This window comes from Caloenas nicobarica, chromosome 10 (genome assembly GCF_036013445.1).
Source record: "Caloenas nicobarica isolate bCalNic1 chromosome 10, bCalNic1.hap1, whole genome shotgun sequence".
Classification (NCBI taxonomy): Eukaryota; Metazoa; Chordata; class Aves; order Columbiformes; family Columbidae; genus Caloenas; species Caloenas nicobarica.
The window spans coordinates 23,155,726-23,181,570 of record NC_088254.1 but is presented as its reverse complement, the minus strand read 5'-3'; the positions used below and the strand labels follow the sequence as shown (position 1 = coordinate 23,181,570).

The window sequence follows — 25,845 nt, the reverse complement described above, 5'->3', positions numbered from 1 at the left end:
TCATGACTCACCTGCGATGTGGAAGGCGAGAGGATCCCACAGCCTCTGTTCCTCCGGTTCCCCTGTCCTGGTTCTCTTCGCTGCTCCCTCGTTAATCTGCCGTCAGCTGTCACGTGTTTTCTCACTGGAGGGGTTCCCTGGGCACAGTTTCTGCTGCAGCTGTGGACCTGACCGTGGATTTACCTTTCCCTGAAGAATCAGGCAGATATTTAGAATCACAGAATCATTTTTGTTGGAAGAGACCCTCGAGATCATGGAGTTCAACCCTTAACCCACGCTGGCGCTACCCCACATCCCTGAGAACTTCGTGCCCCTGTGCTCTTCATGAGAGATGTAAGGAGCTGCTCCTCCGTGGAACAGCAATGACTCTGGTGGGCTTGTAGTTGGTTAAATGGTGAGAAACCCTTGGGGTTCAGTGCAAACAGCTGTTGAGATTTCAGGGATTTGGAGCCATTTTAACAATCAAGCTTTCCTGAAGGCATGAAATGATTGAATGGGCTCCAGCTGGGCTGCACGTTATAAAGAATGGGGGAAGTGTTTCTCCTTGTAAAACAGTTGTAAAACAGTATCCTGACACGTGTCACAGCTGTGCCAACAAGAGCTCATCTCCTACTTTCAGTGCCAAAGTTACCTTAAAAAAGGAAAAAAAAAAAAACAGAACAGGGGAGGACGGGCAAGAGAACAGTCCCCTTTTTCCACAGGTTACTGCACATCTGCAGAGCTGTCAGTTCCAGTGTGTGTGGAAAATTACTTTCTTACATTCCACTACTCAGCTTCAATTAAATTTTACTCTTATTTCCCAAGCCCTGCAGCGGTGAAGCCGTATCTCATGGTGGCAGAGAAACAGCCAGCGAGCAGGTCACGCCGTCAGCCTGCCAGCGGAGGAACAGGTCAAGGAGGGGCGCACTGGGCAGGATTCGAGGTGCCTGAGGACCACACGATGTTCCTCCAAACCCAAGCAGACAGGCACGTGTCACCTGTCCTCACTCGCTACCATCAAGTACTAAAGTTGCCTCTTCCTATTATTAATATTTTGCATTTACAAGAAGGAGAAACAACTGCAGAGGGCAGCAGGCAGCCACACAGCAACGTTCCCACCGGGAATCGCTGTCTGCGCGGTGAGGAGCATCCCTGCCCAGGGATCTCAGTCCGCATGCTCCCCGCGCAGCCCTGGCACCGGGCTGGCATCTCGGGGGCTGCAGGGGCTGCGACACTGCGGGCGCTGGAGGAGCTGATGGTGGCAGCGTCTGGTCTGAGCCCTGATGGTTTCTGCAGGTTTTTGGCTCTCCCCACTCACGCTCATCGCTCCTGTGCCATGCAAAGGGATTTACAGCAGCTTCTGTTTGTCCAGCCAGGACACAACATTTGCCATCACGTCTCCAGTCCCAGCTCAGTGGGCTGCCAGCCCTTGCAAGCGAGGTGTCAGCGGGGGGGTGAGGGGACCGTTTGCTTCCTCTCCTACCGCTCGCACCGCGAGGGCTCGTCCTGCCCGACGGCAGCAGGGCTGTGTCAATGGCCCATGGGGCTCGTTTGCAAAACTTCACACGGGGGCGTAACTATTAGTCACTACAGATGGCAACAGGGCTGTTGCATAGACAGAGCTCTTTTTAGCATGTAGATATTTTTTGTGAAACTTTTCTGTGGAGCAAAAGGGCTAGAGGTTTCCAGAACAAGAGAAAAATTTAAAACTCCCTTATTCTTAGCTGAAGAGGCATGGATGAGTGGTGTGAGCTGTTCCTGGTCTGTCTGGACTTTGCTGCCTCCTTGTGTGCTCAGATCACGGTGGGACCGCATCCCTCACGGGTCACCGCAGCTGATGAGGGGCTGGTGACACCTCTGGCTCTTTGGGGATTAAAATGTTCCAGCTGAGATCATCTGGTCAGCACCGGAGCACTTGGGTGAGATCTGAGAGTCTGCAGAACACAGGTGCTCTGACAGGGCAACCCGGCGGATCTCGAGCTGCGGAAGTGTTGTAAGGGTTATTGTTAGCAAGAGACACAACCAACCTCCTCCATAAAATGCTGCTGCTTCCCAATTAACGAGCTCTCAGTTCCTTCCTGTCTCCAGCTCTGGAAACGTCTGGAGGTGACCAGGGGAGGCACAAGGTCTCTTTTCTAATCGGGAGCCAAAAGCTCTTCTCAAAAGGGCTTTCAGGGGATCCCGGTGAATAAACAGAAGCAACAGCACAACACGAGCCACAGGTTACTGTCCCAACACCTTCCTCATGCAGGTTTTCCTGCGATGCTGCAAGCAGGAGGAGTCTCAAAGTCTTCCCGTGGTTTAACACCACTGGCCTCGGGTTCCTTTCATGGTCACAAGCCTTCTTCACAACTTTCCCACTGGATCCTAGCCCAGTTCTTTCCCACATTTTTCATTGCCCACTAAAAGGGAGCTCTCGCATCTTGCGATATTTTTTTCTGAAATCACACCTGCCACCTGTCTCCAGGAAGCTGGGCTGGACCCAGCTCTGCTGACGGACGCCGTGGGGACACGGTTGATTTAATCCTACCTCTGATAAGGGGGGAAGAGAAGGGGCTATTGAAAAGACACGGATGGAGGTGGGAGAAGAGCTGGGGACCCCGGCGCCTCCCCGGGGCTGAGCACAGCCAGCCCTCATGGCACCTCGATGGCAATGGTTGGCGTGGCTGACCTGTTCCAAAATCGGATGTTTGTAAAAAAAAAAAAGCACAAACTGGAGGCCTACAGAGAAACGGCAACTATTTCACGGAGGTTTTATACTTACAATTGGTCTTGAAAAAAATCAGGAAAAAGTCCTTTGGAAGTTCAGTTTCAGGCATGTGAAGGATGGTTTGAACAGGAGCCACAGCTGCAGGCTGGAAAATGGCAAAATCTGGGAGGAAAGGTCTTTCATTTAAGCCAATATTTCTGTAATGAAACTCCTCAACTGACCAGGTTTAAGTATTACTCTGAAGAAGCAGGTGGCCTGGCTAAGGGGGTTCGTTCACCCTGTGTTTGCACCAAAGACAAACTCAAATTTTCCCCGTTTTTGTCCAACCCGCCTGTGCAGCCCCTGTGCATCCCGAGCTGCTCAAACACCCTCCAGCTACCAAACCACATCCCAGCCGAGCATTTTAAACCTGCCCTATAGGGTTGATTGGCTCCAGAATAAAATTATTGTTTAAATTGACTTCATCAACAGTTTCTCAAGAATGAAGGGTCTTCCCTCGTTCCCAATCTGCCTTCTGTGTATTCATCATCTGTCAGTCCAAAAGCCGGCATGTGAAACCTGTGAGCAGTTCTTTCCCTGCTCGCTAATTACCAGCTGGAGATTATAAGAGATTTCAGGAAATCTGGCTGAAATCCTCTTTGTAAATCATATTGTTTGTTCTGTTTCCTCTGTGGAAAATATAGGAAAAAACTCCTCAGGAGTGTCTGTCAGAGCTCGGCGCTGGGTGTTTGGGGGGCTGGAGGCGCAGGGCAGGGAGTAGGACAAGGAGGTTCAGACCCATCACTTTTTATTTCCTAAAGCAACTCAGCCCAACTTCCAGGGCAGCTTGGGCACTGGAGTGCTCTGGGAACGGGTGGCGCGGATAACACTGCAATCCAGAGCTGAATGCAACCTCCCAGAAAATTATTGGAAAGGCAGTTTCTAGTCCTTGTGAGGCCTTACTTGCCTCAATTTCTGTTTGTAACTTTCTATATTTGGGTTGTGTTGGGTTTTATCTCTTCAGACTTCTTCCATCACTCAGAATTTTGTCTGCCCCCTCCCCTCAGCTCTTCCTTCCCTCACGAGCTGCTGCAAGCTCTGGGTTTTGGTTTTTAAAGCCATGAGCTCACCTTGTGGAACATCGCACATCTGCTTGGGCAATTCCCTGTCCTAGCGGGGGTGACGGCGAGGGCTCTTGCTGAGTATAAACCCCTATGTGTGCAGATATCTGTATGTATATATTATCCACGTATGTGCAGAGCCAGGGGCCAGCAGGTCTCCGTCAGCCAGAGCTGCCTGCGAGGAAAGCACAGACTACGCCACGCGCTCCAAAAAAGCGTGAATGACATAAGATTTTAAGAACTCATTTGTAAGAGGAGCCATAGCTCTGGGATGGTTGCTGTTGTAATTAAGCTCGCCTAGATTTGTAGAAATGCACATTCCTGCCTTAGAAACCAGCCCTTGGCTTCAGTTAACCAGTTAACCAGTGCAGATGTCCAGCCGGTGCTGGGAGGCAACCAGGCTGCAGGAACAGCACTCCCTGTCGCCTCTGACAGAGAAACCAAATGTTTTTCAAACGGGCCAAGTAAACCCGAGCGGCCAAAGGTCGGGGAGACTGTGACCCCCCCGTGGCCCCGGCTCACAATGCGGGGAACCCCCTTTGCTCTGTGCCAAATGAAGCGTGTGCGCTCCGCAGCGCTGCTCCTCAATGGGCTCTTTCTGAAGTAATGAACCAAAAGTCCCTTAGAATGACAAAGCGAATGCGTCCCGGACCCCGCGCATCCTGGATGTGCGCTGAAAAGCATGATTTGGGGCTTTTCTTCCGTCTGCGCTGGTCACGGCCAGGGCTCTCTGGGAGGGGGGAAAACCTCTGCTGGGGGCTCCGGTCGAACACGCGTGTTCTCGGCGTGACCACCGCGATGAACTGGTGTGCAAAACCAGAGCAGGTGTCACCTCAACGCAGGGGCTGAAACCTTCGGACCTGCGAGTCACCAGCACTTACCCATCGACCCATGTCTCGGTCACACAAATCCCAGCTGCAAACAGCCCGGAACGATCTTGGGATGCAAAGTGATTGCTGCTTTCTGCTGCAGCAGAGGGTGATCACACCCCTGCTGCTGCCAGTGCCTAAACTGTCTCTACTTAATTGCATTTTCAGTGAAAAATCCCTTGAAATACCCCAAGGGGAAGAGAAAATATGAAACCCTTCCATTTCCTTCAGTAACTGTTTAATTTAACACACTCGAGAGCTATAGCCATTAAACCCCAACACATTTTGAGGCCATCCCTCGGCAAAACCCGGGAGCGGGATGAAAGCTCGGGACGGATGGTGCTGGTGAGAAGGAAAACAGGACTGAACGCAGCCGTTCGAAACATAAAAAATTTACACCACGTTGGAAAGGAATAAACCACAAATGGTGAAGCCACGGCTTGTGTTTTACATACAACATTTCCCCCGTTCTGGGACAGAACGTTGTTCCCGACAGCACAGGTGACGCAGAAACGCGCGCTGGGCTCGGCCCTTCCCGTGCCCTGGCTGCACACAGGGCTGCCTTCGGGGTCGCCCGGGTTTTGGGCATGCTCTACAGCCCGAAGGGTCATACGGAAAGGAATTCATACCGAAATGCTCCTGACTCTCCTCTGGGGACCAACTTAACAGCAAATTCTCCCTAAGACAGGGAGGGATTAACATACGACACCTCCAGACCGGGCTGTGCCGGCTGAGTGCCGCTCCTCGTACAATATAAAATATTCTAGTTAAAAGAATCAACTAACCTTAACAGAGGTGAATCTATATAAGCAGGAAAAAGGTCTTTAGCTTGTAAGAACATAGAAAAACACCTTAACCAACTATTAAACTGCTACGCCGTAATCGCATACGGAAATCCCGATGTGTGAGCACTTTGCTGTTCAGGAGGAAGGATGCGGCGGCGGACGCGCCGCCCACCGCCGGGATCCTTCACAAACACCCGCACGGGAACGCGCCGCTGGGCTCCAAACCAACATGTCATCTCACTCGTGCCTTGGTGTCCCTGGCCATCCCTGGAGTGACACGGGCAGTGGCTTCGGCACAGACGGCCAGCAGAGAGGGCGAGGGTGCGGAGCCGCCGCGCACACCGCGAGCCCGCGGCTAGGCGGGTAACTGAAGCCGATACGTTATTCCTCTGCCCTGTCTCCGTTTCTTAAATTACGGCTATTTAGCTTCAGTGCGTAAACATTTTCATGAAAATTACAGGAATGGGTTGCCAGCTTCAAGTCCCTTAAGGAAAAAAAACCCGAATTCAAAGGGTTGGCTGTACTGGTGGAATGCTAGATGCTCACTTCATACATATAAAAATAATAATAAAAGTTGAAAGTTTCGTGTTGGCCTGCCAACACCATCAAGAGGCTGAAAATGTCAAATGATAGCACCACAAGCATTTCTGAGAGGTCACCCCCAAATTACTGCTGCTTTTGGTTTCCCTTCCCCAAAGTGTTTCCCCGCTGGCTCCCCGGTGGCAGCGTGACCCTGCGGGACCCGCGCCCCCAGCCCACACCAGACCTGTTTTTTCAGACCGATGGTTTGAGCACCGTTATAGTGTAGCACAAATTAAAGAAATCAAGACTTCCCCGTATTCTGAAAGAGCACCGCGCGGCTCGCCGGGACGAGGCAGAGCCGCAAGTCCTGGCTGTGACCGGCTCCCTGTGCCGCGCTGCTCCGGGAGCCCCCGCGGGGCCGGGCACTTCTCGCCCTCGGGGACGGTCCTGTCACCTCCTGGACGCCCGCTCGTCCCCGCGGTCCCGGTCGGGCGCCGCGCGGTGCCCGTGCTGGCGGCAGCTTCGGCAGCACTGGAGACGGACCGTGGGGAGGTGGCACCTTCCCAGGACCCGCAGAGTCTGGCAGAAGCCGAATGTCAAGCGGTCGCGCTCGCAGACGAAGCCTGGAGGGGAGGTGAGAGGACAAGGACAGCGTTATTGCTGGTGTCGCCGGCGCGGTTATCAGGCGTTTGATGCAAAAATTGGCATGTGGTTGGCAGAGACAAGGACAGACCTTACCAAATCCAGAGCCCACCTACATCTGGCTACTGAGCATCCTCATTATTTCTAATTGCCGGCAGGAATAACACCTCTGCTGCTGTCTGCAGTTCTGTGGCATCTTCCCAGGGTCGTGACACCACATGGGGAGCGGGGCCGAGCCCGGTGCTGGAGCCTGGGAGAGGTGACAAACCTCCCTGCAGTGACACCTCTTCCCAGTCCCCAGCCCCCTCCCCGCAATGCTGGCAGAAGGCGGTAGAAAGGCGAGAATTCATTCATCTTTGCATTGTGTTTAGATTATTTTGAGAAGCAGCAGCATCTGGTCTCCTTCCTGCAGGTGTCTCGCAAACCTCCAAACAACATCAGCGCTGCTTCGAGGATGGGCTTTGTTTCGGGAACCGCTGCTCCGGTGCCAGCACCCGGCCCCGCTGCGGGGGCAGCGCCCGCACCAGCTGCGGCAGCGCTGGCCGTGGGTCACAGCCCGGCCACCCCCCGGCTGAGTCACGCTCGGGCTGAGCAAACTGCTTGCAGAAACAGTTTCCTCTCTGCAAACAGTCTGGGAATCACAAATCCCTTCCCGGGGCCGGGGGCGACACGTCGGGGCATTCGGTCCAGCACTGGGATTCACGGCGGGGGAGACGCGAGTGTTGCCCCAAGGAGACCTTGTCCTTGGGGTGCGATAGCGTGGAACGTCCCACCACCCCCAAATGCCCTCACATCTGCCACTGCATGCGAACCCCGGTGCGGTGCCTCCCGTGGGATGGCGCGGGACACAGTCAGGAGGGGACAGCCCTCACTGCGCCGTCAGTAGCAGCTCCAGAAACCAGCTCCAGCAGCTCCATCGCCAGCCTGACCCAGCTCAAACAGGCTGCAGCTTGGCTTCGTTACAGCGGCAGAGACCCGTCACCAAACCTGCCTTGTTTATAAGCAGATTTAGTTGGTTTTAATTTCCTCCTTTTCTACTTTATACCAAAACGTCTGCAGCCTCCAGCATCTCACCCAGTTCTTAAGACTCATTTAAATTAATCTAATTATATCTCCGGCACAAGTGATTAAAATAAATGACAGCTCTTCTCTGAAAAAGGGCAGTCAATGCTCCCTGGGGTGGACACGAGAGGCTGGCACCCCTGGTCCCCCCCGCGCTGCCTCTCCCCAGGCACCCTCTGCCCAGGATAATGCTGAGGAGATGCAGAAACCAGGCACGAAAATAGGCTTTTCTCTTTCTCAGGACACTTTTCTGCTGGGGAAACAGTGGGACCAAGCTGGGGGAGGTCTCACTGCCCGTTGCCCCTCACCGCCTCACCCAGGCTTTGCTCAGGGAAAGGCTGCTGCCCCCGTTCCCACGGGGACGAGCCGACCGGCAGCAGTTAATGCAAAGGACGCAGCAGATGCAGCGCAGAGACCTTTCCCCATCTGGGATTTCAATCACAGCCCTCACTCCATCAGCAAGGAGGTCACCCTATTGGTCTAAAATTAATTTTCTATTTCAGTAGAGGTATTTCCTCTCTTCCTCTCGAGCAATAGCTATTTCTGCCCAGCAGTAGTGTCTCTGTGCCCTGAAGAAAGCGTCTGACACAGCAGCTGCTGCCAGCGCTGCCGGCTCCGGTGGCTGCAGACGGGCTGGGACCGGGTGCCAGATCCTGGCATCGCCCTCCCGGGCTGGAGTTTGGTCCAGCCCCTGGGTGCTGGGGGACAATGTGGAATTTTCCTGCTGGTTGAGCAAAATGGATGAGGAATTGCTGCAAAGCCCAGAGAGGGGCAGGCCAGGCCAGGGCTCTGAGCAACCTGAGCTGGTGCAGATGTCCCTGCTCATGGCATTGGGGGCACTGGGGGAGCTGGGAAGGTCCCTTCATCCCAAACCATCCTGTGATTCTGTGTCGCCAGACCTGCCGCAAGAGCAGCCATGCTGTGTGACAGCACCAGAGCCAGTCGGGTAAGGGAACGGTTTGCTGGTGTGATGCTCCATGGGGCTCTCAGGGATGGTCTCACCCGGAGCATCCCCCGAGCCCCCAGAGCCCTTCGGCATCGGGACAGACGCGCACACGGACACGTGTCTGCAGTCCCACCTGCATGGGCTGCAGGACAGCGATGTCTCACGCAGGGATCCTAAAACGCCTCTAAGGTCTCTGATGAGAAAAGCTGAAAAGTGGCATTTCAGCCTGGAGAAGCCCCTCCTGTCCCCAATGGCTGGCGATGGCAGTAGCGGGGTGCACCAACCTCCACCTGAGCTGCACCTTACAAGGCCCCGGTGCCCAGCTCTGGCTTAGCACACCAATCTCAGCCATCTCCCCACTCATGCAGGATTCATTAATCATTTACTCTTCACCAGGGCACGACCGCTGGGTAACCCTCCTGCCTGACCTGCGCATCCCAAAGGATTTATAAACTCCTCGTATTTTAGGTTGCTGGTTTTGGAAGCAACATAGAGTAGGTGAGATGGGGACACAGCGACTGCTCCCAGCAGGCAGGACAGGGGCCGGTGTGTTTGGGGAGGGGTAATTATTCACTGCATTGCATGGAGCAAGTGTAACAGCAGAAAAAACTCCGCAGCGTTTAGAAGAATTCAGTTACAAACACTGCAGGGATGGCCGGGAATGTCAGCAGTGTTTTTCAGGGGGTCAGTCCCGGGGCGATGCTCCCGGGGGGATGCCATGCTGAGGCAGAGCCCCTGAGCACCGCTGTATTTTTAGCTGCGGTGCCTCGCTGGGCTCCATTCTGTCCACGAGCCTTCTGCTTATTGCAACGGGCTTCCTAGAAAGCTATTTATGGATTGCAACCAAGCTGCGTCCTGCCTTCCCCTGCATGAGCTGCAAATGCTGCTGGAGCCTCTCCCTGCACAGCAGCTTTCCAGGACCAGAGGTGATGGTTGAGCTCTTTTCCAAGCCCTTTCCCTGGGCGCTGGTACAGAAATTCCCATACTCACAGCATCCTGAGCCGTACGCAGGCATTAATAAGCCCATCGGTCTGCTGCCAGGAGTCATTTCTCTCTGTGCCCCGTGTTGCCTGCAAAGGTTTGAGCCTCCTGTGGAATAACACCAGGGATGGGTTGTGCGGAGGGTGCGGAGGAGCCACCACCCCTGGATGGGGCCATTGCTGGAACGGACCCTCCGTGGGACCCACCACAGGACTCGGGGCTTCCAAAGCATCTCAATAAAGTGAAGCCAATGGGACTTGTGGAGCGCTCAGCGTTCCTGCAGCTCGGGCCGTGCTCCGGTCTGACGCAGCGTCCCAGTGTGGATGTGTGCGGGGTCAAGTTCAGGTCTGAAAGTCTTGGCGGAGCTCGTGATTCCTCCCTGGAATTTGGTCTTGGGCAAGGGAAGCTGTAATAAGCACTTCATTTGTCAGCTCTTCAGAGAGGGTCCCTACAGAATTGACCCAATTTTCATTTAATCCTTTTACTGTTATTTTTTTCTATTAACAATTTTTTTTATATAATCCTAACACTTCATTTGAACATATGCTCCAGTATTCAAGTCTGTGCCAAATTTTAGTCTAAAGAAATAGCTTAAAGCAGGCCTTTTAAAATCCAGGCTAAGTCAGCACATTAGAAACTGAAAACCCCCACTTTTTTCAGTTGTTTTTTTAAGTTGGCGTGGAAGTCACTTTAAATTTCATTTAAGCTTCTGCCACACAGACCTAAGCATTTACTTTTATGCTCGGGGAAAAAATAAACTTCCTGGAACAGGTTTTGTAAAAACAAGGAAAGGGTGAGCTTAGAGCTGAGCTAGCAAAATCAGAGCTTAAGCTGCTGACCTCTGGCCTTGGGGATGCTCTCAGAGCCGGTGCCAAATTTAACAAGGATTATCGCAGGTCCTGCTCCGGGGCCGCGGTGCCTCCCCTGGGACCCGGCGGGGGCACAGGCAGCACGTCCATCGCCGGCAGCATGGGTGCCATCTGTGCTCAGCTGCCAGGTTTGCCTGCACAGGCAGGCGCCGGCACGGCCACAGCTCGGGAAATGGGGAGAAAAAGCACAAAAAGCCACCCGTGTTCAGGTCTCAGCCCCAGCACCGTCACGGAGCTCCCATCGACACCCCCTGAGCACCCAGCCAGGGGATTACAGAGCAGAGGGAGTGCACACCAGTCCTCTCTGAGGTTCACAGGGATTATCCATTTTTCAGAGTCTCTGGATCCCACAGACAGAAATTTGCGTTTCCGAAGAGCCATGGCGGAGCCAGGACCTCACTCTGCATTGTCTCCCCTGTCCTTCTCATGAGCGCGGGGAGGGCAGAAAAAGCCAATTCTGCCGAAATGAGGCACTGAACAGAACCCCGCCTTCCTCTCTGAACCCCAAAACTGCTTTAAACACCCCAAATCCAGAGTTTCCCACAGCCAACCAGCAATCGGGCTGGAGTGACAGCCACATCGCGCTATGGAAGCTTTCCTGCTTCTGCCCTTTTGTCACATGCGGCTCGGGCAGGGGAAGGTGCTGGGCAGCAGCGCTGAGCCCCGTCTGGTTCCAGCCCGAGGGAGCCAGACCTGGGCAGGACCCGGCTGCTCCTCCAGCCACCCGCAAAGCTCCGCCGCTTCATTTGTGTCCCTGCTTTCCCTATTTTTAGCACTTCAAGGCCAAGGCAAATATCCTCCCTGCTGAAGGTCTGTCTGTCTTCTGCATGGAAAAATATGCCTTTGATGTATTTTAGGGAGTTTTCGAAAAAGTTAAAGAAGAGTTAATCTCTTGCTTTGCCCGGTCTCTTGGGTCCCCGGGTGCCTGCGCAGGGTGTCCCGTGCCCAGGGCAGGCAAGGAGCAGGTCCGTACACCCTCCTAATTGCTTGGCCTGGACACTGAGGTCCATCGGGATTTACGCCTTCCGAAACTTAGTGGCTGTCAAGGAGGATGGAGGAGAAGCATCTCCCATCATCACTGGTCAACCCAAAAAGCATGTGATACTGCAATAAGGAAACCCAACTGTTCTCACTGTGGGGATGAAATGGGCCTTTCCTGCTCCATCTGCTGCTGGTTATGGTGTTTTTTCTCCCGCCGCCCAGGTTTTCAGGGGATCTGAGCGGACGCGGCGCGGGGCCGGGGTGGGCCGGTGTCTGGGTGCGTTCTGGGGACCTGCGCAGCATCGTCACCGCTCACGTCGGGCATCTGATCCGCATCGGCTCCTCGGCAGGACGGGACGGGACGCCCCATCAGCCTCTGCCAGCCCGTGTCACTGCAGCCTCTTTCTCCGTAACGCTACAATGTGTAACATTCATTTCTCCCACATTTAATAAAAACGGGGGATCCTTTCCCAAGCCCCCATTTTCTATTGACAGCTGTTGTTAATTAGCAGTAAATAAAGGGCACTTAATGACTCGCTCAGCAGCACCTCTCTGTCTTGCCACTTGGATACAGGCTTACATGCTCAAATGACAGAGGAAATTGGAATTTGCTGCAATTATTTCTAGTATGTATCCCTTGGGGACAAATTCAGCTACATGCAGCACCATGAATAATTTCATTTCCCTACTCAAAGCAAGGAGGAATAAAACATTTAATTGCCAATGAATCCTGAGGCAACAAGAAATACAAGCAGGCGCTGGATAAAGAGCCCGAGGCACCGCTCAGCTGAGGAGGGGCCGGGGTCTGGGACTCGGCCCAGCACGTCCCCGGCGCTGGGGGGCTGCGCCCCTCGGACCCCCCGCGCCACGGCCCCACCACACACGGTCGCCGCGCCGGCTGCTCCGGGACACGCGGCTGAGCTCCATCCCGCTGCAAACCCCCGGAGAACCTGCACCCACGGCCAGCTCAGACGTACTGGTCTCGTTCCCAGCCCAGCCGAGCATTTCACCTGAGCTCCTTCGGTATTTAGAGCCTGAGACACTTGTGGGGAACAGTCACTTTTGCTGGAGCAAAGCACCGGCCCCTCGCCTGCTTAGCGTGAATTTGGGGAACTCGCAGACCAGGAAACAAGCATGAGGAAAATTCTTAATTTTATGACATTTGCCACAACAAACGCCCCGTGGGCCGCACACATTCAGTGCTGGGCAGGGCTGTTCACCCATCGCTGACGGGGTCCGGCAAAAGCCACCGCGGCTCGGATCACCCCCCAGCATCCTCCTCTGACATAAAGCAATCGCTGCTTTTGTGGTTTGAGACTGCTTGACCTGCTGGATGAAGTAGTGCTGGTTTCTCCAAGCTCTCACACGGGACCTGCTGCTCAGCTCCTTTCCAAGAGAACCATAAACCAAAGTGTAAGACTCAAACACAGAAACAAACATGCTGTGAGAGGTTTTTTCCAGCTTTCTGAGTTACGAGAAACGATCGGGTGAGAGGAGTGGCCGGTGTGGGTGTGAGAGCCCTGCTCGGGGTTGGGGAATCAGAGGGAACAGGTTTTCCTGGGCTGGGGGCTGCTCTGACCCCCCCAGCCCTGCCCCAGCTCCAGCCAAGCTGTCCCCACTCCTGTCCCCGGCCGTGCTGTCGGGAGGAGAGCGATGTCCCCCTCCATGTCCCCCGCTCCCCGGACACCAGCAAGGAGCCACGGCGCTCAGCCCCGGGCAGATTTTCCTGCGCTGGAGTCACAGTTATTCAAATTCCTCGTCTCAGCCCAGAGCACGATGAACGTCCCCAGCCTGGCTGGCACGGAGGCGTCTGGTGCTCGACGGGCCCCAGTGCTCCCCGGGAGCCACCTAAGGACACGGCCACCCTTATCTGCTCCGCTCACAGCTGGATGCAGCTGTAACACTACAGGCACGTGTAAAAATAACCTCACTGTAATCCCCAATTCATTTATAGCCTGGCGACAGAACAGGATTCTGGTTCTAATTAATCCCGATCTCCTTTAATTGAAGAGAGCTGATTGTCGGTAAGATGTTTGTTTATGTTTAATCTGTTCCACCTCTGTTAAAAATTCATCTGATAAGGGTTCTAACATTTAAACCCTACCGGGGTTATTCGCATTTTTGTGTCCAGCAAGAACACGACTGCTCACAAAGACAAATACACGACTTTGCTGGTATCGGTGCACTTCATGTTACAGGAGATAGAGGCTCCTTGTGCTTCTAACATAAACACATGAATCACTCCAGCCTGCATTAATCTTGTGCAGCAAAGATCCTTTAAAACACAGGAAAGGGCTGGAGTTTACGTTCCTGCCTTTTCTGGGAGCCTCTGCCTGTTGATTTACACATCTGTGATTTCCTGCCATGTGAAAGTTTTGTTCCTCTTCATGGTTTGGCAGGAAATGTTTGTATTTCCAAGAGGCGTTTCCTGCCCTGGGCTACAGCCAGAGCATTTATGTCATTTTTAATCCAGGACTTTAACATTTATTTGTGTGCTTCCTACACGTCTAAGCGGTTACTCGGGTAGAACCTTGGCCATGCCGCATGGCTCCACGGCTCTCATCACCAAGCCCAGCACGGAAATTTTCCCTTGACAAAAATAGCCGGAACCGCACATCATTTCTTGAACAAGCCTGACTAGTTATTTCCCAAATGTTGAACTGCCTGACAGACTTGCAAATGCAGGAGGGTCACACAGCCACCAAAAAGGAGCGGTTTGATGGCTAAAATCATCCCAACAGCCAGTGGGCACAGTCTCCAAATCCCGATTAACCAAAACCAGTGCTCTTGCCCTCTCCAGAACTGGTTTTAGGAGGAACACAGCTGAACACAGGACGAATACAAAGAGCTAGCGGATGCGAACGGGCGCCCCCGGCTGCAGAGGGGTCTCTGCCCAGCACCCCGGGCACGGCCGCCCTGGCCCCGCTCTGGCTCTCAGCCCTCTCTTTGTCCAATAAACCTCCCGAGGGTCTAACGTTTTCTTCTGGGCAGACAGAAAGCTTTTTTTTTGTCCAGACACATTAAAAAGATAAGCTGGATTAACGATTAACATGCTAATATCAATGACACCTAATCCCCTCATTATATTGCTTTTCCTTTTAAGTGCTGTTAACCCTTGCAGCCCAAAGGTTTCTGGCTTGTAGGGAAATGGGCTGGTGCCGTGAAATTGTTCCTATGAGTGCAGGCAGGAGGAGAAGCCAAGCGAGAGCCCGTGGCATGGCCAAGCACAGCAGCTGCAGCCAGAGCGGGTCAGTGACGCTGGGACAGTGCACGGCGCAGGGGAACACGGGACTGACCGGCTGGAGCATCTGCTGGGACATACCCGCCAATGCTGGAGAAGGGAGCTTTTATCTGACCTTCTAGCAGTGAGCCCAGGCTTGTTTCAAAAGTTTTTTGTGCTGGGAGTTTGTCACTAAACAGCTTTCTGGTGCTCAGAGAACTTAGTCTCTTGATATTTCCTTCTGGCTTCTTTTTTCTGAATTACACGTGGCTCCTGCACCAGGTCTCCTCACCCTGTGCCACCCCTGGCATGGTCCCTTTGCTGGTGATGCTGCTGCCTCCGACAAGCACATCCCGGTTCGTATTTGTGCCAGTAAAAAAAACATGCTTGGCCCCTTGAGAGCGGAATGCTCCAGACATTTCTAGATGGTTATGACATTCCCACTTAATTATTGATTAGCCAAGCTAGCCTTACACAACTCATGTCTAAAACACCCCCTCCCTCTTCCCACAGACACATTGCTGCTTAGTTGACTGGTTTTCCTCCCTCCTCCATCACCCCCTTGCTGCAGTTGGCTCCGGCTCCCAGTTTGGCAGCACCACAAGTGCCCATGGCCCTCCCCTGGCACCCAGCCCGTCCCACGCTGGGTGCTGCTGTGCTGGCTGCACGGCCCTTCCCCGGGTCCCTCCCCGGGGTCCCTCCCTGGAGCAGGACAGCGTCGTGCCGCCGGCCAGCTGGGAGAGCGCGGCGCACGACCTGCCCCGGAAAAATTAATGGAGCATAGCTTGTCTATCAGCACAGCCAGTTATTGCTGGCGCCCTCCTCCAGGATACCCTAGCGGACCCACAAGTGAAAGGTGGGGAGAAGAAAAATAAAGAATGAGCCTAAACTTGGCTAAAACCCACATCTATAGCTCCCAGGCCCAGAAATGGTTTGTGTTCTTACACACCCTTTACTTGTTTCATGGCGTGGCTTCAAGGAGACGGCACAGCACCCCTGCCCAGCACCCACCACCACGGTGCCACTGGCCCTCCCAAGCACACAGCATGCCGGGTGACACCATGCTGTGCCTCGTCACCTTGCTGCGCGACCCACAATGACCGTAAAAGCTGTGCACACCCGAGTTCCTAACAGGGCGTCACTGCCTCAGCCCTGACCGGTGCTGTGTGGGGGCAAAGTGTCTCCAGCCCCAGCACGGGATGGTGATGGAGGACGAAGCAGCGCTCCTCAATGAAACTGATGACGGAGGAGCCACTGGCTCTCCAGCTAATATTCCTGAACTGAGACTTGGGTGGTTTTCACACCAATCTCCACAATTACCACCATGTCCTCAAAACGCAGCATTTATCCCAAACGGCACACACAGGCTCTGGGGAAGCATAACCACATGAAACAGAAAACATTCAGCTTTCAGGATGGGCAGGACAGTCACTTACCCGCCTCGGAGCTCTCACAGTCCTGGGGGTTGCACTTCTGCGTGCTCTCGGGCCAGGGCTCGTGGTCGCAGAGGCTGCTGTCCTCCTCGGCCAGCCCCGTCCTGGTGTTGATGCACTTGACCTGGCGCCGCTGGATGCCCCCGCCACAGGGAGCCGTGCACTGCGGGAGTGGGGCAGCCCCGTCAGCCGGGGGGGACCCATCCCTGTGTCCTGCAGAGCCACCCCCGGCACCGCAGAGCCACCCCCAGCGCCGCAGAGCCACCCCCCAGCACCAGACCCCAGGACATTTTTACTGCGGCAGCCCCCAGTCTGGTTCCGAGGGCTGGTTTCCCCTCGCCCCTCGCTCACCTCTCCCCAGGAGCCCACCACCCAGGTGGTGCAGGGGTGCATGTTGCAGGGCCGCGTGGCGTTGGGCCGGAGCGTCTCCTCGCAGCGGCCCAGCTCCGGGCACGTCACCAGCCGCTCCTGCTCCCCGCCGCCGCACGACTCCGAGCACTGCGGAGACACCAGCCGTCAAAAGGGGAAGCCAGTGGGAGCAGGAGACAGGCACGCACTCCGTGTATTGCTGTCTTAAAAGAAACACGCTGCAAACCCACCCTACAAATACAAAAGCACCTGCAAAACCTGCCTCCCAGGGGGAGTCTCTGCTTTGCAGCTACCCCTGCTATCAGTGGGTGATTTCCTTCCTGGGGATCAGAACGGGCCAGGAGGTTCCCAGAGGATCCGGCAGACCCGCTGTAAGCATCTGCTTGAATTACGCAGGCGTGTGAATCATTTTGGTTGGAAAAGCCCCTCAAGATCATCGAGTCCACCCGTTCCCCCACCCCAGGCACTGCCCCATGTCCTGAGAACCTCATGTCCGTCTGTCCAACCCCTCCAGGGATGGTGACTCCAGCACTGCCCTGGGCAGCCTGTTCCAATGCCCCACAGCCCTTTGGGGAAGAAATTGTTCCTAAATCCAACCTCAACCTCCCCTGGCGCAACTTGAGGCCGTTTCCTCTGGTCCTGGCGCTTGTTCCTGGGGAGCAGAGCCCGACCCCCCTGGCTCCAAGCTCCTTTCAGGCAGGTCAGAGATCAGAAGGTCTCCCCTCAGCTCCTGTTCTCCAGCTGAACCCCCAGCTCCCTCAGCCGCTCCCATCACCCTTGTGCTCCAGCCCCTCACCAGCTCCGTTCCCTTCTCTCAACTCGCTCCAGCACCTCAAGGCCTTTCTTGGCGTGAGGGGCCCAAAACTGACCCCCAGATTTGAGGTGCAGCCTGAGCCCACGGCCTCCCTGCAGCGACCGGGGGGTCCCGGCAAAGTGTCTGCAGGGCTGCTGGCAGCTCAGCCCCGCAGCCACCCACTACGGAGCATCTACTCTGGGCCAGCAAACACCGAGTGCTGGTTGAACATGGTTCCAGGGAGACAGAAGCAAGGTAACTGCAGGTGTGAGACCCCAGCTGCCACGCCCCGGGGCCGAGCGCTGCCCCCCAGCCCCCCGGCAGCCCTACCTCTCTCCAGGAGGACGTGTACCAGTCCAGGCACGGTGCGCTCTGACAGGGCAGCTGCGCCGGCGGCTTGTAGAGCGCAGCCTGGCAGTGGAAGGGCCGCAGGAGCCGCTGGTCCCTGGTGTCGACGCACTGCACGTCCCGAACCTTCGTGCCCCCGCCGCAGCTCCGGGAGCACTGGGAAACGGCACCAGCGTCACGCGGGAAGGGCGGCAGGGGCAGGGGGACCCCGCGGGCAAAGGGACGTGACCTCAGAGACACGCTCTGCTTTGGGCTGGGTTGACACTTAGCCTCTTTCTCTAGTTCAAGTGAGAGAAAAGTCCGTGCAGCTCTGAATCTGTCACAAACTTCCCTCTGAAGGCACTTGGCTTCCAGTTGTAACAGCAATAAAATCTTACCTTCCACCCGCTCGTCTCCCACCGGCAGAGCCCAGAATGGCCGCCCAGAGCAAGGTGGGTTGGTTCCCACCACGGAACACGCTGGATTCACCCAACCCACCTGCAAACAGCCCCAGCAGTGCAGACTGGCAAGAACGTATTCCAGAAACTTTCAAACCTCTCTCTGTTTAGCTTTTTCAAATTCTGGGATTTTTAACCGGCTCAAGAGCAGGAAAAATGAAAATATTATTTTGGGATGAAGTAGTTTAAACTCTGTGGAAAGAGCAGATCTTTACCCTCTACCTTTGTGAGCCCCGGGGCACGAGCACGTCCTGAGCGCAGGCGATGCTCCGGCCGTGGGGCAGGCGCCACCTGCCTTCACGTGCCTCTGGGATTTTGAGGACCCCCCCACCCCCAGGCTGCATGCCTGTTTACCTTACTCCAGTTCCCCACGCGCCACGACGAACACGGTCTCAGGGAACATCTCCGAGCAGGGACGGGTTTGTTGGCCACAGAGCAGCCGTCGTCGCTGCCGGTGCTGCAGCGCACGGTCCTCCAGATTGCGCCCAGGCCGCAGGTCACCGAGCACTGCAAGACACCAGCGGCCGCCTGCTCCTCTGCTCTGCTCCCAGCCAGCCCAGCAGGGCTGCGCCGTGGCGTCCCCAGTGTCCCCAGTGCCCCTGACGCTGTGGGGCTGGCTCTGGCCAAGGACAGAGCCCCGTGACCCAGCAGAAAGGTCCCTGGGGACGTGGCTCGTTGTCCCCTCCGTGGGCATTGGCGGGGGGGTGTGGATCACGGCTGGGGGATGATCTGGAGAGAAAGGCTGTCCCGGGGACCCGGCCCCATGGAGAACTCCACACAGCTCCTCTCTAACCAGTCCCACAGCCAGCAGCCCTCACTTTGGGGGAAGAATGAGGGAAACCCTCCTCCATGACCCATTTCAGTCGTTTCTGCTCTGGCTGGGACTGTCCCTGCTCTCCCTGGTCAGTGTTTGGCTCCCAGGAGGATCCTCACGCCGTGACCCGCACCCCAGCAGCGATGGCATCGCCTCCGGCCACCGTCCCGGCCACCGCCACCCCCAGCTCGACGGGGAACGGGGCAGCGATGGGGATCCCTGCAGCTGGGGCTGCCTTTAGCTTCACTGGTTGCTAGATCTCTGTTAATTTGCACTAACAGCTCCAACCATTTGCCTGCTGTCTCCTAAAGCTCTGTTCACACCCTTCTGTCAGAAGCACTGCCCCTCCCCTGCTCTTTCAGTGTTAAAAGCTCCAGTAAAGGTTTCTCTCCACTTGAAAGGCAGTGTTGGATCCACCCCTCGCTGTCCAGACTCGTCTGACCTATTTTGCAGCAGCCTTTCCGTCTTAAAAACCTTTGCAGGGCTTTCCAAACACACCTGCGTGCCTGTGTGTCACAGACATCCCTGCGGCAGCGCTCCCTCCAGCGCCCCAGCTCCACGGGCAGGGCTCCAGCCACGTTTGATGCCCCTTCACAAAGCCCACACGCACAACTGCATTTTGCTGATATTAAGTATTGTCCTGATTGTCACGGGGTCCTTTGCGCTGCCTTATGAAAAGGCTCCCGTAGTGCTCAGTCTCCGGTGTCCCACCACATTGAAGGCTTGTTATTTTTGTGCTTTCCGATAAAAGCCCATTACCGTGGATGGCAGCAGCCACGTGTCTGTCAGCGCAAACGCTCTGCAGAGCGCAGCCCGGGACAGCCAGGCAGTAAATAAGAGCTGAGAATTGCTGACAACACCCCATTCGCTGCATTCCGCGCAGCCCCTTCAAGTGCAAAGTGCATCAAGGCTGCAAATGACCAAAGGGCTATTTGCAGCCTTGATGCACCTTGCACTTGAAATTTGTATTTCTGTCATTTCAGGGCGTGTTTTACAATATCGGGCACTGCAGAGCACAAGGAGCCGCTGCCGTAGCCGGTGTCCAGGGCAGTGGCACGGGACTCAGCAGCAGTTAGAGCATTTTTGGACCATGCACATTTATTTGCGTGCAAAGACCCACGTCCCAGAGAGCAGTTAGGACAGGAACAGGTCCCTCAGCTCTGTACCAGCCACGTCACACTTTCAATGGGACTCAACACGTACCTCGCTCCAGTTCCCGACCTCCCAGCTGGGGGTGGCAGTGGCTGCTGCGGCGGTCGATGGCAGAAGCAACACCTCCTCCTCCTCCTCCATTTCTTCCTTTTCCCAAAGTGGCAGGGGGATGGGGGTGGGCTGGGATAACTCGTGCTCCCCATCACTGAAAGCAAACGTCTCTGGGGTTGCCTGCGGCGAGCGCTCCCCTGGCACGGTGCTGCTGAGCGGGGCCCCGTGGGCGGTCGGCTGTGCACGGGGCAATGCTGTCCCCAGGAGGGGGGACACCCCCACGGTCCACCACGGCGGGGGGAATTTGGAGGGCGATGCTCCTGCCGGGTGCACGGGGGGGCTGTGAGCAGGGGCCGTGGGCAGGGCTGGTGCCAGGGCATCCTGCTGGGAGAGGCCGCTGGAGGTGAGCTGGGTGGCTGGCCCGGGCACGGCGAGGGACAGGGACACTGCTGCTGGCAAGGCTGTAGTGGCCACCGAGGGGGCTGAGGTTGGGGACGTGGGGGTGCGGAGCTCTGGCTGGTGCCGTGCCTGCCCCGGGGGGGGCCCATCAGCCCCTGTGGGATGGGGACCCACAGCAGGGTATATGCTGCCAGCGCCCCTTCCCATCGCCCGGCCTGGTCCCTGCGGGGTGGGGAGGGAAAGTCCTGCCCTCTCTGTCCCACGGGCTCGCTCTTCAGCTACCGGCGCTGCCTGTGTGCCCACTGTCCCCTCCAGCATTCCTGCCCACTCTTCCTGCTCCTCGGTCTTGGGGGCAGCACCATGGGCATCACTGGTGGTGACAAGACCCATTTCCCTGGAGTCTTCACGGCCTCTCCCCGCAGAGCGCCGCTCCTCGCCCTCTCTGCTCGCCCGCTCCTCGCCGCCGCTCCCCGGCTCTCCCAGGCCCTCGGCCGTGTCTGCGCCAGCGCTGGCCCTGCCCGTGGGCCGGGGCCGGGGGGGACCGGCCGGGTGAGGAGCCCAGGGAGCGGGGCTGTGGGCTGGAGCACCCTGCCCAGGGCTCATCGTCACAGCCCCACGGGGCTTATCCGGGGGCAGGTGGTCGTGGATGTTTGCAGAGTTATGACTTATGGTGCTCTGGGTGGGCAGGTGGTCCTCGGAGCGGGGCACAACCGTTGCGTCCTCCTCCTCACCTGTGAGGTCAGGGATGGCGGGTTTGGGAGCAGCTGTCCCCGCATCCTCAGGGACCACGCTCAGAAGGTCATTCATGGCTAAGCCCCCAGGTTCCAGTTCTCCTTCGTCATGCACGGGAGCAGAAGTGTTGGCTTCGTTGGTCACTGAATGATCCTCGCTTGCTGCTCCTTCCAGCTCAGTGGGGTGCAGGACAGCAGTGGGCATCTCAGGGGACCCCTCCACGTCGTTGGTGCTCGGGTCTGGCCTAGGCTCCTCGCCTTTAGTCTCCTTCTCCGTGAAGGGATAGTAAGACAGATCCTCATGAAAGTTGATAAAATTATAATCATAGTAAAAATCGTCAACAAAGACATTTCCCTTTCTGGCTGAGAAGTCCTCCTCAGTGATGATATTGACATCATTGGACTCTGGAATACTTGGAATTAAGGGGTTAAATTTAGCAATGTGGTTGCTGGGGATGTAATGGATTTCATTAAATATCTCTCTGCTGGAGGACCCGCTGCCAGACCAGTCCACGTTGGCATTGTCCAGGTTCTTCTGGCACTGCGGCAAGGAGCACGTCGTCTCTGCGCTGGGTCTTTCTGCAGGGTCACAGGCGGCCCCGGTGCTGTTGCTGCAGTAAACGGGGCGTCTCTGCGTCCCGTTGCCACACGTCGCAGAGCACTGGGAAAAGAAGAGAAACGTCAGGCACAGCAGCGCAGGCGATGCCGGGGGCAGCGGTGCCGCTCACCAGTGCTCCCCTCCGAGATACCAGAGACTGCTCGACCGTCCCGTGTGCCGGGTGCTTTGGGCACAGGGTGAAGGGGCTCCACGTCGCTCTGCCACGCTCCCACCACCCACCTGCGTCCCGAGACGTCTCCTGTGCCAGTCCCACCTGTGGCATGGGGCCCCTGGTACCAGGAGCAAGGGGTACTGGTCCCACTGGTGAGCAGTGTTATTACTGGGCAATACCAGTTCCACTGGCGAGCGGTGTTATTACCACCCAAATCTCCCTCCAGACTGCCTCCCCCTGTGAGACCGTCCCAGCACAGGGCTGGTATTGCAGGCACTTTGCTCAGGGTGATCCCTGACCTGCACTCCAGCCAGAAACACTTTTCCCAGGAGAGGAACATTGTGAAGGGCATTGGGTAAGATGATCTAATAGGTCTTTTCTATGACCTATCACCATGAATTGCATCTCTTCTTCTAGAAAATAATTTTTTGAAGCAGGGGATAACAACATGGGTGTTGTCCCAGTAGGGAAAGAGCCAGGGTCAATAAGCAGCTTTGTTGAGGACGGCCCCTTCTCCACCATAACGGTCTCTTTGAGTTTCTTCACTATAAAAGAAACCCACAAGATGGAAAGAAGGACAGCTAATTTTTCTGCTGGAAAAGTAAATCCTAGCGCTACTATCATCACATGTGGGCTGCACAAGCCACAGGCCGCTGCAGCTTGTGGTGACAGATGCACAGAGCATTAGTCATGTACATCAAAGTGCCTCATACAGCCCGGCCAACAAGAACGAACAGTCAGCAAGGCAAACAAACCCAACTGGAAGGGATTTCTGCTGAAATCCCTGCGATTCGGATGAAAAGGGACAGGCTGAGGCGGGGGGTTGCTGCACAGCCACCAGCACGGGGAACGTCAGAGGTGAAGGCGGACAGGCAGAGCGGCTGGGCTGGGCTGGCCGCGGGATGTGCTCCCCACACAACATATAATCCTGGATTTTGAACTTTTCTCGGTTTTGTTCAGCCCTTGCCTGGTCAGGACCTGCCCCACTCCCCACACTGCTCCTGGGGGCTCTCAGGTGGGTGCTCACCCCACGGGATGTCCAGTCCCAGGCAGGGCTGTCCGAGGCATTTCCACCGCTGCACCGTGGTGTTGAAATAAAACAGGACTGCACATTAACATCTGCAGGAGGGCTGCAAGCAGGATGCTTCTCCCTGCCAGCATAGCCAAACTGGAGAAAACAGAGCTCAACTCCCCCAGTGTGAGCCTTAAGCTAAAATTTCCCAGCAAACCCCTCCAGCTCCATCCGGGAGATAAATTCCAGGTATCGCAGCCCTTGCAGGGGGAAGGAGAGGGCTTGGTTATCAGGAAAGCCTCCGGTGCACAGATAAGAAGTGAGGGCTGTTAGGAGCCCAAGGGAGGAACACCCAGAGCTTGCCGGAGGGTTCAGCATTGAGCACAGGAGGGTTTAGCAGCAGCTGTGCGGTGGGACGTGCTCCAGCAACAGCAACAAAAAATAATAGACAAAAAATAATGCTTCTGCATGCACTGATAACTGCTTTAGAAGGTCCATAAAGCTGGAATCACATTGCTTCAGGGTACTTCTGGAGGCACTGTTTAAGCACTTTGTCGCGCTGCCCGAACCGCAAAGAACCCCTTTGGTTCGCCCTGCCCGAGGGGCTGCGAGTGCAGAAAAAGCAACAGCCCCATTATTGTCACTGCACAGAAGGACCTTGTTTCTCCAAGTCCCTCAGATTTCCCTGCTTACTGGTGACGGTGGAAATGGAGAAGAAGGAGCGCTCTTGATTTAAGTGAAAGAAGGATGGAAAAATTGCAGACAACTCAAAATCTCAAGCACATTTTTCCTGGGCTCACAGATCTGTTGATGCCAACACCACAGAGGACGACTGTGCCGGCTTGTGCTGGCTCCAGGCACAGCACAGACCTGCGGGCAATGTGGGATTTTTCCTTCAAACTGCTGCAGCCTCCTTTCTCAGCCTTGCAATTGTGGCTTTTGTGGGCCCCTAGAAAAATATTTCTAAATAGCTCTCATTTAGCCTTCAAATTTTCTGTTCGCATTTTTATTCCATTTGTTTCTTAGCAACAAGCTCAGTTCCCAGGCTCTCTCGTTTCTCTCCCGATACTTGCCTTCATGCTGGACACTTTTTGAAACCACGGCTTAAATGAGGAGTTATAATTTTCTGGTTAAAACCCTCAGCCTGTGGTTAAGCTGACCCACAGAAATACAAAAATAAATAAAGGCTACACAGGGTGTCCACTGACTATGGCATTTTTTACATGGGGGGGTTTTTTTTGGTCTCTCCCCCTCTTTTTAAAATACTTGTTGAAAAACGTGTGATGCCCTGCCATTCCCTGGGGGCATCACGAGGGGTCCCTGTCGCTGCCCACCCCTGCAGCAGGGACGAGGCGGCTTCGCCCCATCGGTGGGGAGCAGATGCTCCCACTGGTGCACCCAGACCCCGGCTGGCACCTCACACCGTGCCCCCACAGGCAACACATATCTTTAGGGCTGCTAAAACAACGGGGAAGGCTTGTGGTGCTGGAAAACACACCAAAGGGTTGAAAGCCTCTTGTTTCTGCCCTCCTTGCATCACGCACGGAGCGTGGTCATCACCCTGATCCAGAAAGGTGCAGAGAGGATGGGAAAACCAAAGAGCTCGGGGTTCCTTCCCCACCCCGGGACCCCCTGTGCCATGGAATTCCCACCCGTGTGAGCTGGTGTGACAACGCGAGCCCACAGAAACACATGTGTGCATTTTCCCTGCAAGGAGCAGCACGTCCATCACCCCGCAGGCAGGCTGAGGGTGTCTGGGGACACTTTGTCCCCAGCTCCCACCAGCTCTGCAAGACACTGGGCCCTCCCTGATGCTCCTTCTCACCTTGGACCAGTTTCCCACAGCCCACTGGGAGGGACAGGGCACCTCCTGGTGACAGGGCGCGGTGGCGGCTGGCTTGGCAAGGTGCTGGCAGTCTGCTTGCTGCAGGGCCCTCTGCTCGTCCAGCCCCACGCTCTGGATGCAGAGCACCGTCCTCTTCATCAGTCCCGCCGGGCCACAGCTCACCGAGCATTTCTGCCACTCGCCGACCCACCACCTGCAAAATGGGGAAGCGAAAACGTTTCAGCTGCAATGCTTTTAAACTAAAGGAGTGGAAATTCAGGCCGGACATGAGGAAATAATTTTTTCTACTGAGGGTGGTGAGAGCCTGGCCCAGGGTGCCCAGAGAGGTGGTGGATGCCCCATCCCTGGAGACATCCCAGGCCAGGCTGGACGGGGCTCTGAGCAACCTGAGCTGGTGCAGATGTCCCTGCTCATGGCAGCGGGGGCACTGGGGGGCTGGGAAGGTCCTTCAACACAAACCATCTGTGATTTGCACAGAGGCAGAGCAGGGCTCCTGGCCTCCCATCCTCTGCCCACAAGCAACACACTGCAGCAGTTGGGCAAGCACAGAGATTTGCTCCCAGGGACCAACGCAGGGTCTGGGACTCGTTCTCAAGGACAAGGGAGTGGAGAGGCGCAAACCCAGGGGTGCAAATAGCTGCACGTGTCCTGGAGCAACCCAGGCATTGCAGTGACCGAGGTGCCCCGCCCCTGGTGACACTGTTGGAGCAGTTTGGATGATGAAGCTTTGCTGAGAGGGGACAGGCAGGGACCTGGCTGGGCAGGGCTCCTCGTTGCACGTCCTCTGCTGGTCATCGGGGCGGGTGAGCGCGTCGCAGTACCGCTCCTCCACGATGCCAGCCAGCTTCTCCACGCAGTGCACGACCTGCCGCTGCACCCCTGCGGAAAAGGCAAGGGCTCGGCTGGAGGCGAAGATGCAGCCGAACCACTGAGCATCCTCTGCCGGCTGGCGAGAGGAGGCCTGAGCCACCAACAACAGGGGAAAGAAAATGAAATCGCTGCTGAAGTTGAAACTGGAAGTCAA

At 55.9% G+C, this 25,845-nt stretch overlaps 1 protein-coding gene across 1 annotated transcript in view; it reads right to left on the bottom strand.

The window, feature by feature from the left end:
* Positions 1-4,918: 4,918 nt before the first annotated feature.
* The window catches only part of ADAMTS7 (ADAM metallopeptidase with thrombospondin type 1 motif 7), a 44,387-nt gene continuing 23,460 nt past the window's right edge, over positions 4,919-25,845 (bottom strand). The window contains exons 17-24 of the mRNA XM_065641339.1: positions 25,574-25,700; positions 24,801-25,014; positions 20,064-21,854; positions 18,401-18,553; positions 17,592-17,765; positions 16,451-16,597; positions 16,103-16,262; positions 4,919-6,588 (exon numbers count right to left, since the gene is read on the bottom strand). Coding sequence (XP_065497411.1) covers positions 6,416-6,588; positions 16,103-16,262; positions 16,451-16,597; positions 17,592-17,765; positions 18,401-18,553; positions 20,064-21,854; positions 24,801-25,014; positions 25,574-25,700 — 2,939 coding nt within the window. The 3' untranslated portion in view covers positions 4,919-6,415. The remainder of the gene's footprint in view (positions 6,589-16,102; positions 16,263-16,450; positions 16,598-17,591; positions 17,766-18,400; positions 18,554-20,063; positions 21,855-24,800; positions 25,015-25,573; positions 25,701-25,845) is intronic.